Source organism: Amia ocellicauda, chromosome 1 (genome assembly GCF_036373705.1).
Source record: "Amia ocellicauda isolate fAmiCal2 chromosome 1, fAmiCal2.hap1, whole genome shotgun sequence".
Classification (NCBI taxonomy): Eukaryota; Metazoa; Chordata; class Actinopteri; order Amiiformes; family Amiidae; genus Amia; species Amia ocellicauda.
In genome coordinates, this window is record NC_089850.1 from 48,851,833 (window position 1) to 48,863,761 (window position 11,929).

Consider the following 11,929-nt stretch of genomic DNA (forward strand, 5'->3'; position numbering starts at 1 on the left):
GTTTAACGTTATAGTTAGTATGACTGTATTCCTGAAGACAATGTTGTGATTGATATTAATCAATCAAGCCATTTGCATTTGTATAGCGACCTTTGCAGGGTAGCCACAGAGCGTTTTACAGAGTGATACACATACTACAAGAAAGTACATACAAGCTTTAACAGTTTAAATAAAATACAATAAAGTAAGCCAACATAAAAAATAAAAAAAAACATCAGGCACGGAGGAGATAAAAACTAAAAACTCCTATGGATGGCACTATCACTGTCCTGTGTGCTCATGATGCCCATGAAGTCATTCAAATGCCACTAGGTGGAGTCCTCCCACACTTGTTTTAACGCCAGATATAAGCGAAACATTGTCTTCTGTCCTCCTCAGATGTTAAGTACTTTAGAGAATTGAATTCAAAAGTTTACATATAATCCTGATTCACTCGGTATATACATAGAGCAAAACTGACCCAAACTTGGGAATTTGTGAGGCTTAATTTGATGAACATCAGTCATTGTTCTGTATAACAATTAGTGGGATGACTCTCAGAGGAAGAAATTGAAAACTGGGCCTTGCTTTGCTAAATGGCAATTTGAAACATTTATCCACTGGATTATTTTAGTGATCATATTAAGTGATCACCTCCCTGTGTCAGATTTATTTTTCTCCTGTTTCTCCTGTTTCTTTTCCTGTTTTTTGAAGGGTGTGTGAAATATTTCTGTCTGGAATGGAAAGTCCCAAGAAGCCAGCATTTTTTTTATTATTATTAATTTGAGGAAGTTGATAAGTGTGTGTCTAATATGTTGTTTTGCTTTTGTGGGTGAAGCACATCCCCTTTTCTTTAATTTTATTTCTTCTCAGTAAAACACAGTTGAAATTCTTGACCTGGAAATCCCCATATAATTGGTATTTTTGTCACCAAGTCTTGAGTCTTGAGTTAAATTCTGAAAATTGTCCTCTTATGTACATTGTCCTAATCCCAATTTCTGGAAATTCCAGGTGGGTGAAAGTAAAAGAAAAAGAAGAGAAAAACAACTTTTCCTCTTAATATTTTCCGACTGGTATATTTTCTAGCTATTCATTTGTTTGTCTATTGGATTTTAATCTTGCAGAAGCTAGATTTCAGAATGGCTTACACTTTGTCTTCACAGTGTACACATGACTTTGTAACTTTATCCTTTAATTGTTTTTCTTTACTGTTTGAGTTAGAGGTGTCTTCCACTTTTTTCAATCAAAAGGGAAGTTTTATCTCGGTATATACATTTTTAACTCCCCACATATAGAACATTGACTTTAGAAAAGTATGGATCACAGATCCCCTAAAACAAGCACTATACTGAACTGTGCCTTCAACCAAACTGGGTCGTCTTTGTCTATGGTTGTAGCTGACACTTCACATCCTTAATCTCACAGTGTTATTCAGTGATTCATTTAATCAATATTGTTAAACTATAGTTATCAATACTGATGTCTTTTTAGAGCTTGTTGAAACCTGTTTGCTGCTCACTGTAGAGAGTTAAGAAAATTGTAAACCTTTAACACTCTGTATTAATCACCAGAGTGACTGCACTATGTAGACCCTCGTAAATGTAATCAGGTGCTGTGGTTGATTAAAAAATAAAAACATTTAAAGGAAATACACGAAGGGTTGTAAACAGATCGCCCCGCCTCACCCCAACGATTTCTTCATCAGGGGGATCCAAATGTTATCAAATAAAAATATAAATGACTTAATGTTTTTGAGACTGAACTGTGTGAGTGGAAAACCCACGGCTGCAGTGTTGCTGATGTCACGGAAGCCCCCGGCTTGATAAACGCCTGTCAGAGCGACTGCAGACAGAGGAAGTGTGTGTGAAGTGGCAGGTTTGTCAGAATGAAAATGGCTATGAGATTACAGACGTTCGTTCTTCTTGTCTTCATGATTGCGAAGGGTGAGTAAAAAGTTTGAGATATATTGGTCTCCTGATGAAGGCAATTTCTTCAACCCTAAAAGTAGAACTAGGTAGAGTAAGTACCTTTGTTGGTTTAATTGCATGCGAGTCGGGTCGATGCAGTGTGGGGAATGGTGTTGGGTGGCTTTGGAGCTGTCCTGGGTTCCAGTCCATGGTGTGAATGCTGCTGTTGTGTGCCAGAGCTGGAGGCTTGATCACTGAGAGGCTCCTGTCACTCACCCAGCAATGGCTCACTGTAATGTCCCATCTGGGGTTTCCCGATTAACATGACAAAAATTGATGGAGTGAATGCCATTTGTCTAGTTCATAAACATTATGGACATCTCAGGTGGATGTGTGGTTATGCAATGCAATAAAGGATTATTTACAGAAAAAAAAGCAAATGTAGCAGTTGTAGTAGTAAACACAGAAGTAGTAGTTTAGATCCTAAAGGTAAATGTGTAGAAATGTATTTCAGGAGATCTGGACAGGGGGACTTATACAGTACTACACCTTCCCCTCACAGCACAGCAAACTGAGGTTGCATAAAAAATAACTAAAATAATAACTAAAAGACAAAACTCTAACCTATTGTTATTGTGTTATTGTGCTTGTGGTTGAGTGTTGCATACAGGTTTGGGATTGATAACGATACCCACATCCTGAGTGTAAGATTTCACATTCGATTATGGCAGAATCCTCAACTCTGCTCACCGCAATTTACAAATTGCAGCACGATTTCAGGCTACCTTGACAATTAATTTGTAACAAGCAGTCACTTTCCTTTCCTTTCCTTTCCTTTCTTTCCTTGCCTAGCTCAGCTGTCCCAGGGACTTTTGGTGTACAGGCAGCTTTTCAATGATCAGAAATCCTGTTGAACCAGAGGCTTTTTGATTGACTCAGGACTCTAACTTCTTCCTAATAAAATCCCACTGTCGCACAAGTAGTTTGTAATTTGTGATCGGTTTTTGGGTAGTGTTTGAATTGTGTCAGAGGTCTTTGGGGGGGTCCCCAAGGTGGATGGGGGGAATAACACTATGAGGTAAGGTGTAACACATCTGGCATTAAATAAGAAATATATTTTAGATTACCAAATCAACCATTCCATAAACTTATGGATAATTATTTCCTTTCCTATATCCTTATTTAAAAGGATACATATTTACATTAACCTCAATGTACACACTCTGCATGAACATAAATAACTTTTAAACTGTCTTACAACCTTATTATTTTAGATAAATTTCACTTAAATCATAATGAGGAGAAATTAATAACTAGAATCATTTCATTCAGAATGACGAAGTTTGCTCCATGTAACTATTTTTTTTCAGGTTAATGTTAGCATAACTAGCTACCTACAATTGTCTGATAGATAGATAGCTAGCTAGCTAGTTAATGTTGAAGAAAAAAAAAATCAGCTAGCGGCTACATTACAAACTAGCTATTGCTCAGCACAAAGGTGAAGAATTGGAAAGTTATAGTAACTCAAGTGTAACAACAATCCTAAATCAGAGAAGAATTTTATGTTTACACTTACTTAGCAGGTGAACACTTGACGAGGCTCTGCTTTGTCAGTCACCTGCTAGAAACTGCTTGACAAAACTGCGAGATTGCGCACATGTGATTGTTTAGAACTTCACTGAGGAATAAACATCTAATTTGGAACACTGATGAAAATTGGGAGAAGAGGATAAAGTCACATTGTGTCAGGGCACTAATTCCGACAACAAATTATAATTGTATTCAATGAAATAGCATGGGACCCCCCCAAGTTCAATTTTGTCTCTCTTAACTCTTACGGGGGTCCGGGCCCCCTACAGCCCCCCTTCAGTTTGAACACTGGTTGGGTAGAAGTCTTAAACATTTGACTAATATTCACTATACCTGCTGTAAACCAACAGTAAACAGTAAATACAGTAGACTTGTTGGGTCTTTATTTTACAAACCTGAAATATATAATATGCATGGTTTATGGCTGATGATTAGTTGCTTGAGTTGTGAATTCGTTTTCAGTCGGCAGTGTTGAGACTTCAAATGTTTTTTATCATCCTGTTATCATAATCTTGTCAGAAATCAACCAAAGAATCATTATTGATGAGAAAGAAACATTCTCTGTAATGTATTGTAATAAAAAGAGAAAACAAATTCCACTTAATGGTTTTAACACCTTCGTCTGCCACAGAATGGAGAAAAATTTTCTGACCTTTTCCTTTCAAAGATCCCCAGCCCACCAGCTAGAGGTGTGAATAAGCCCCCTGTACCCACATCATCATTTACAAGAACAATACAGTTTTCTCTCCCCAGCTTCTGGTAGTTACCAGGCCCATGAGTAGCCCCATGGGTAGCAGTGCAATTCATTATGTAATAAACAGGAGATTTTAACCGTTCAGAGTTCTAAGTGTACCGTTCATGTGAGGGACCCCGCAGGTCTAGTGCTCAATGACACCACAGGCTTCCTGTTGTGAAGCAGTGCTGCAGCCAGTTAAATATAGAGCCGCTGTGAAGCTCCGTGCAGGCGGTCTGCCGGGGCTGTGGGCAGTGCACAGTGCACAGTCTGTCACCGTTTCCAACGTGGAGCCCATGCTCTGTGTCGGCATCAGTTGAGGGGGCCGGTGGCATCATGCGTCACACTACTGTACACTGTGACTCACACTCACTGCTGCTCTCCCCCCTCTCAAACAGGAGGAAGCAGGGCTATAATAGGGGAAAGGTTTCCTGGGATATTTATTCTTACAGTTCCAGTGGAAAAGGGGGTGTGGGGCAGGGGAGAGTAAAGATGTTAAGAGGCACAACCTGGGCTTGAGGTGGCAGCCTTCCCATGCCATGCTCTTTTTATTAACCTCTGGCCCCCCTAAAAGAGGGGCGACTCATGGTTTTCATCACGTACATCAGAACACTCTGCCTTCAGTCCCTCTATTCCTTCACCCAGGTTTTCTCATGTTGGCACTTGTTTATTTTTTGTTTCTCCTCCTGCAGGCAGCACAGAGCCTGTGGCGGCAAGCGTGACTCTGGTGGAGGGGGGGACACTGGTGCTGCACTGCAACATCGACCGTGGGGACAGGACACACATGGAGTGGAAGAACCCACGCGACTTCGTGGCCTTCTTTAACAACCACAGGGGTGAGTGTGCTCTGCTCACACTTCTGCCGGGGATGGGGTTTAAGAGGGACATTCATTACAAAGTACGCAGTCAGAACAGAAGCGCCCCCCTTCTCTGACAGTTGCCCACTGTTACGCCACCAACCCAGTTATCACAGTTGTGTTTCCTTTGCATGGTGGAATAGTGAGCTGTCACTTCACAGCATCAAGGTCACACTATGACATGTCTACTCCTCCAGCCCATTCTGTGTGAACTGGAATCTCTTCAACGGCTTGTGGTCTTCAGTGTCATTTCTGAAAACACCAAAACATTTTTTTAAATGTTACCTTTAAAAAGCCCACTCACAGATTTAATTAATTCAGTGACAAAAGCAGGGGCTGTGGGTGTGGGCGGTTGTAGTTTTGGGGGCTTAAACCAGCTTTCCATTACTTAGCTCAGCATTTGTAGGGCTTGAAAGAGGATCTAAAATGACCCTGCAAATTGTTTGTATTTCTCACAGAATACCTACATTTTTTTAAGTTAATGTCAGGTTAAATTTAGTTTGACCATGACTGACAAGAGCGATCCAACACAAAACTGGAAAAATCAAAATCAAAAGCACAGTTGCTCAAGCTGTCTTTGTGGAGTAGTGGGAACAGTTTTTATCGGGCTGTGCTGCACCTGAGTCTGTCCCTACAGCCTTGAACCCTGTGCTCTGGCAGGCGAGGCTGACCAGCTGCTGACAGAAAGACGCTTCTCTTGCATTACATCGTAGTGCGGTACAGTAGGGTGCAGACCTGCTCCTCGAAGGCCAGAGGGGCTTCTACTTCACTGATTTAAACTGAACTCTTAACCACTTGAACTGCTCCCACGGGCCTAATGCATGGGTTGATAAGAGGAGGAATGTCAACCTGCTGCATGGTGGTGCTCCAGGACTGAATATGAAGTGTACACATGGCGTTTTAAAGTGTTTTTGTTTCTGCGCCTGTTCTGTAGGTCTCAGAGACCAGCGCTACCGTATGGTGACCTGGTCTGCCACGGAGTTCACCATCAGTCTGGCCAACGTCACTGTGAAAGACGCAGGCGTGTATAAATGTCTACACTACCCAGAGCCAGTCACAATCAGGATGGTCAAAGTTACAGTTTTAGGTAATGTCTGTTAAAGCATCTCTATCACATATCTCTTGAAATTTTCCAGTTCCTTGTTTGTCTCATTGTCTCTGCTTTTTCCCCCCACTGCTATACAAGTATTATTTTAAATCTGTTTAAACATGTCTGAGAATAGGTGCTCTGATTAAATTTAGTTTCCTTCACACACAAGCAGACCTCTCAGTATCTGTCATAGGATGAGTGCCGATGTCTATATTTGTCTTCAGCAAACAGTTTTTTTTTTTTTTAACTTGGTCTTTTTATCTGCTTTGTAGAGTGATGGAAATTAAAGCACAGTCGCTCTTCTGGTTGTTCCTGTAAATGAAAACACAGCCTACATAGAAATAAGGTTCTGTCTGCTTTTCTTCCCAAGGTGTCCCAAAACTGGAGATGGAAGAGACAAATGACAGAAAGATAATAAAGTGTTCTGCATATGCCAGCTATCCGTCACCCAGAATCTCCTGGCTGTTTGACAGTGGATTAGAGCTGGATGGTAAGCAGAATGAACTGTGACCTTTGGGGAAAGCCATATGAGCTCTCTGAGTCACACTGGGAGATTGTGGCATCAGTATGGGATGTTTGAGGCAACGTTCCCCTTTCAGGGCTATTGAGAACAAGGCAGTGGCATTCAGATGACACTTTAAACAAGAGATCTGACAGTTTCATTTTCTCCCTTCCAAAAGAAAAAACTAGCAATGAAAATTCAGAATTAGATAGAAGACTATATATATATATATATATATATATATATATATATATATATATATATATATATATAAATGGAAAAAGGTCACAAAATGCAGAAATGAGGAGATAACAAATCGCCACTGTAAATCCCCACACTGGGAATCAAAATCTCACTGAAGAAAAGTGAACCGAGAGTCTGTATTTCCCCCAGCAAGAGATGAAGAAATCATGAGACACTGTCCTGTCCTGCCATGAGCTATATCTCTTATCAGTTCCCTATGGTGCATGAGCAGGCCTATTCATCGCTGACCAATAGCTCCTCGCGTGTAGGTTTTGAAACACACAAACTTTTTAGTAGTTGTAGGAGTATTGTTGCTGAAACAGATGTTCCCCCTTAATAATCATCTGTGTTTCCCGGCGTGACCGTGTCTGTCCTGTGTGTGCCCTCAGCTCAGCCACAGCACCACTGCAAAGGCGACGGAGAGGCAGCCGCCTGCTCCTCCATTGGCACTCTGGTGGTCAGGTCTCATCGGGGGAGGGTGACTGTGGATTGCGTAGTCCGGCACGCTGCTCTCCATCACCCATACTTCAACGGATCAATCAGTGTGCACAGCAGCTGTAAGTATTAGTTTTGATTTGTGGGCCCCTTCAATTATTCAGGGTGATGTGAAGTTCAGACGAAGGCTGCCCCTCTCTCAAAATACCCTTGTAAGTAGGCTAGTTATACTGGTGATACTGACATTCATTTGTCAGCAAAACAATATCCAGCCTCAATCCAGGAAGCTGCTTGTTGGGGTCTGTGCTGTATCTTCTGCCCAGTGGAACAAGACAGTGTAAACTGACAGCGGATAAGGGGCTTTGGGAGTCCTGGAGTTCTGGTGGGGGACCCAAGTCTGGGGCGAGATGATGGTGTAGTCCAGTGAGGTCATCCTCATTACACATCTGTCTGCCCTGCATTGCCTAGCTCTGAAGGCACAATTGGAGAAACTAGACTAAATTACACGCACACCAATTAGAAACAAAACAGCCTAAATAGCATGTCTTTATGATCAGGAGCCTCCGGAGAGTGTGGGACTGGTACAGTCTGCCTTTCCTCCAGTGAGCAGGCATTTCTCAATCATTGCAGTCTGCTGAGGGACACGAGGCATTTCAACAGTCATCGCAAGAATGATAATGTGTGCCATGCCTTTAGTCCAGTTTCTCCAATAAGAGGTGATTTTTTATCTAATCTTGAGAACAAGTGTGAGCAGTGAAATGCTTTATGTATTTTAGACCCCTTCATGTTCTCTGTTACCTGTATTGTTTCTAGTGGCAAGGCTTAGAAATTACTCTAAATAGCTTCCTCTCAGGCTTACATTTGTTTTAATAACTGTACCACGGTTTCCTGCTCTGTCTTGGTTTCCTGTCACATTGTTTTATTCAACTGCAGCTCTTTTCACAAGCTGCCAACAGCACAGGCTTTTTCACAACTTAATTGTTAGAGAAGGGAAGGAATAACATGAAAACATTTTGTTACATTTCACATTTATAGCACCAAAACTAGTTCAGTAGTTCACCACATTGTGCCTTTCACATCAAAAATAGTTTTGTTCTCCTTGTGAGGTTTTAGATCTGGGCTTTAATGCTGATGTTAGTGATGCCATTTCTTTACATACCTAAGAGAATCTGCCCCTGCCATTACTCAGACCAAATGTGCAAGTAAGTCCAAATGGAAAGAAAACCATCAACCTACAAAGCATGTGCAACTGAATTTAATTGTCTGCACTCACGGCTAAGCTAAGGCGAGTGAGAAGCACGGGTCTAAGGTTATTTCGGTTTGTGTATTTTCAGCTGAAGAGAGAGGCATCACTTCAGCATCCCCTACAGAGTACAGTAGCAGCCCTGCATCGCAAGAAGCCACAACCCAGCATCCTGACACAGCAAGTGAGTACTGGGGTCAGCAGACAAGTGCGTGGGAGGGGGGCGGTGGATCCTGCAGGTTTCAAATGCATTTCATGTTAAGATGCAGGCATTGTGGCACCCCCTTGTGGTACACATATTTTCTTACAAAGCAGGACTGAATGAGTGCAGTCACACTAAATACAGTACTGGTGTCGAGAGACACAGTGTTTCACCTGTACCACTACCAGCAGCAAGTTAGTTGTACATAGAGATCTCCCATGCCTGTGCTGTCCAGGCCCAGTCCTGCTTAGCTCTTCACAATGTAAAACTACAAATCAATATCTGTATTCCAGTTGCTGTTATAAGGCTGACATCAGCATCCCCAGCTGATTCACTGGTAAATGTACACAAAATTGCATGTAGGGTATAAGCTCAAATTAAAACAACATGCTTGACAGTCTTCCCTAGATGTAGTGAGCTCTGTATTAAGTCACTGTGATCTCTCTGTAGACGAGACTGTTGCCTCCCCGGCAGCTGTAACTACGGAGTGGGCCTCCGGGAACCTCACCAACAGCACTATGGAAGGTAAGAGGAGGGCGGCGACATTTACTGCTTTTCTTCACCTTCTGGGTTCTTTTCAATATAATGCAAACGTTCCCGGACAATAATTTTTCGGGAAGTATTGTAACATCTCTCAGATTACATGTCTGATACACTTATCTTTGAAAACACAACTAGGGTACCATCTCCCTGCAACTACTTGGTGCTTAAAGGGTTTTAAACTACAAAACCTATAGTTCAGAAAAATATGAGCATAAGTAGCCGATTCACAATGACCATAATAATCATAATCTGGTTAATCTGAGGGACAAGAGGTTATGCTTGAGTTTAGTGGGGAAGAAAAAAAAACTTGTGACATTCAGACATCTCCCCACATAACCACTTAGGATATAAATCCTTTTTAGGTGAAAACTATCAGTTCCTCCGGGCGTTGAGGTGGGTTGCTGAAACCTTTGTTTTGGTTCAGCTTTCCAGTTGCAGTGCAGTCTTAGCACTCTTAGTGTTCCAGATTGCTGTGTGTGTGTGTGAGAGATCCACAGGGTTACATAGCTGCTGGTCTAGATTGTTGTGTGTAGTCCCCTGCTGCTGTGGGGCTTTGGAGTCATGAATAGATTCTCCCTTGCTGCTTGTTTAATCAGAGAGGCCCCTTCCTTCCCATTTATTGTGATCTGCCACAGTCAATCCACTGTTTCCATCCAGCCCCAGATCCCTACTGATCTCTGCTGCCTCTCTAAACATGAGCTACTGTCCAGTTTTTAATGTCCTTGCCCCTGGGTGTCAGTTTCCACCTCAGTGACTACAGCAGTGTTTCTTGTTCCTTCTCAGAGTGGGACAGGAAGCGGCAGGAGTGGAACGGCGCTGTGCTGCTCTCCCTGGTGGCGATTCTCATCTGCGTGCTGCTGCTGGTGGTCCTGCTGTTTGTCAAGAAGTTGAAGAAAGCCCACACAACGTGGAAGAAAGGTGACCAGCGCCAGGCCTTCTCAGCTGTACCACACCTGTGCTGCACTGCATTGTACTGCACTGCTGCTGTACCCGATCACTGGGCACTTCACTGTGCTACACTGTACTGCTGTTGTTCCTAATCACTAGACTGCCACACAGCATAGATTCCTTTGCACCATCTAATGCTGGGGTCTTTTCAAGCTCCAAGGCAGGTGGCATCTTACTAAACTTATCTATTCTTGCTTTGACATTTCTTACAGAGAATGAAGATTCAGACCAGTCTTTGGAGAGCAATAAATCCAAGTCAAGTAACGAAGACAAACTTTCACAGGAAAGGAAATGTCCAGGTAAGAACTTCACCACCAACAGTTACTGCTGTGATCTGCAGACTATTTTGGTGATCCCTTTGGCACTGTGCCTGCTGGGTACACTGTACATGGCAGAAATGTGATTAATACTGTACAGTTAAAATAAAGAAAATCTTTATGAACATAAATTGCAGCATGACCATGTGTGCATCACACCCACACTGGTACAGGGGCATGAGCAGACACAGATCATTGTCTACCCTGTCTTCAGGGCGAATGCTCAGTGATGTATCACCGTGCTGGGATTAGTGTACAGGGCAGAAACGCCCATTCACCTCACTGAAATGGAAGTTAAATGACTGCCTTAAATACACATTGATGCCCTAATATATGTGCATGTGTGTTTGTCTGTCTGCATTTGCCTCTCACTTCCAAAGTAATGCAGGACAGAACACGCTTAACCTCTGTTGCTTTCCCCTCTTTGCAGGATTTTATAACTTAAATTTCATGAAGTACACTGTAGAGGTGCACAATGAAACGGAGACTGAGGTCAAGAAGCCAGTGGGGGCCAGGAAGCCAGAGGAGGCAGAAAAGCCAGCGGGGGCCGAGAAGCCAGCGGAGTCTGAGAAGCCAGCGGGGGCCGAGAAGCCAGCGGGGGCCGAGAAGCCAGCGGAGTCTGAGAAGCCAGCGGGGGCCGAGAAGCCAGCGGAGTCTGAGAAGCCAGCGGTGGTCGAGAAGCCAGCGGGGGCCGAGAAGCCAGCGGAGTCTGAGAAGCCAGTGGGGGCTGAGATGCCAGCGGGGGCCGAAGAGCTCCCAGAGTTTCCCAATCCCCCTGCTGCAGAGGCCTGGGTGGCCCCTGCGAGGGAGACGGAAGTGTAGGAGCTGTGCAATCTCCTCTCAAGACCAATTTGCACTGTGAAAGCCTGCACCATGCACTTTACAAACTTGACAGTGTTGGACAGTCCAAGTCCTGGGGAAGGAGGGACTGCAGTACAGGGTCTCCTGTTTTTTGTTGGACCAAAGCTCTCCATTAACTTGGTTGGATATTTAAATGTGACCAGTTAAGCACAGTTTCCAGGCTGACTTCTGGTGGGCAGCTAAGGAGACCCAAAACAATGGACGTTCTGACCAGCACTGACACAGGGACACAATCACAATCTTGGTTGTACATCCAAGGATAAATTCTAAAAGAAATAGCTGCTATCACTGCTGGCCCTGTACTGTGAAGAGAGGGAAGGTGGCGGACTCTCGTTTCTGAACATCTTTGTTGTATTTTGGTTTCAGTAATGGGAATGTGTGGGTTTGGAATGTTTTGTTGAAAATAACCAAGCACTGTTAAACTGTGAATATGTATTATTTTTATATATAATTTATTTCAAATGTATAGAATAAATGAA

The 11,929-nt window shown here is 42.9% G+C and overlaps 1 protein-coding gene across 1 annotated transcript; it reads left to right on the forward strand.

Annotated features, from left to right (window-relative positions):
• The first annotated feature begins 1,848 nt into the window (after positions 1-1,848).
• Positions 1,849-11,929, forward strand: crtam (cytotoxic and regulatory T cell molecule). Its single transcript, XM_066707838.1, has 10 exons — positions 1,849-1,922; positions 4,902-5,045; positions 6,001-6,153; positions 6,527-6,646; positions 7,291-7,458; positions 8,671-8,763; positions 9,232-9,306; positions 10,108-10,242; positions 10,485-10,571; positions 11,020-11,929. Exons 1-10 carry the CDS (start codon positions 1,865-1,867, stop codon positions 11,409-11,411), a joined length of 1,425 nt encoding a protein of 474 aa, XP_066563935.1. The 5' UTR covers positions 1,849-1,864; the 3' UTR covers positions 11,412-11,929.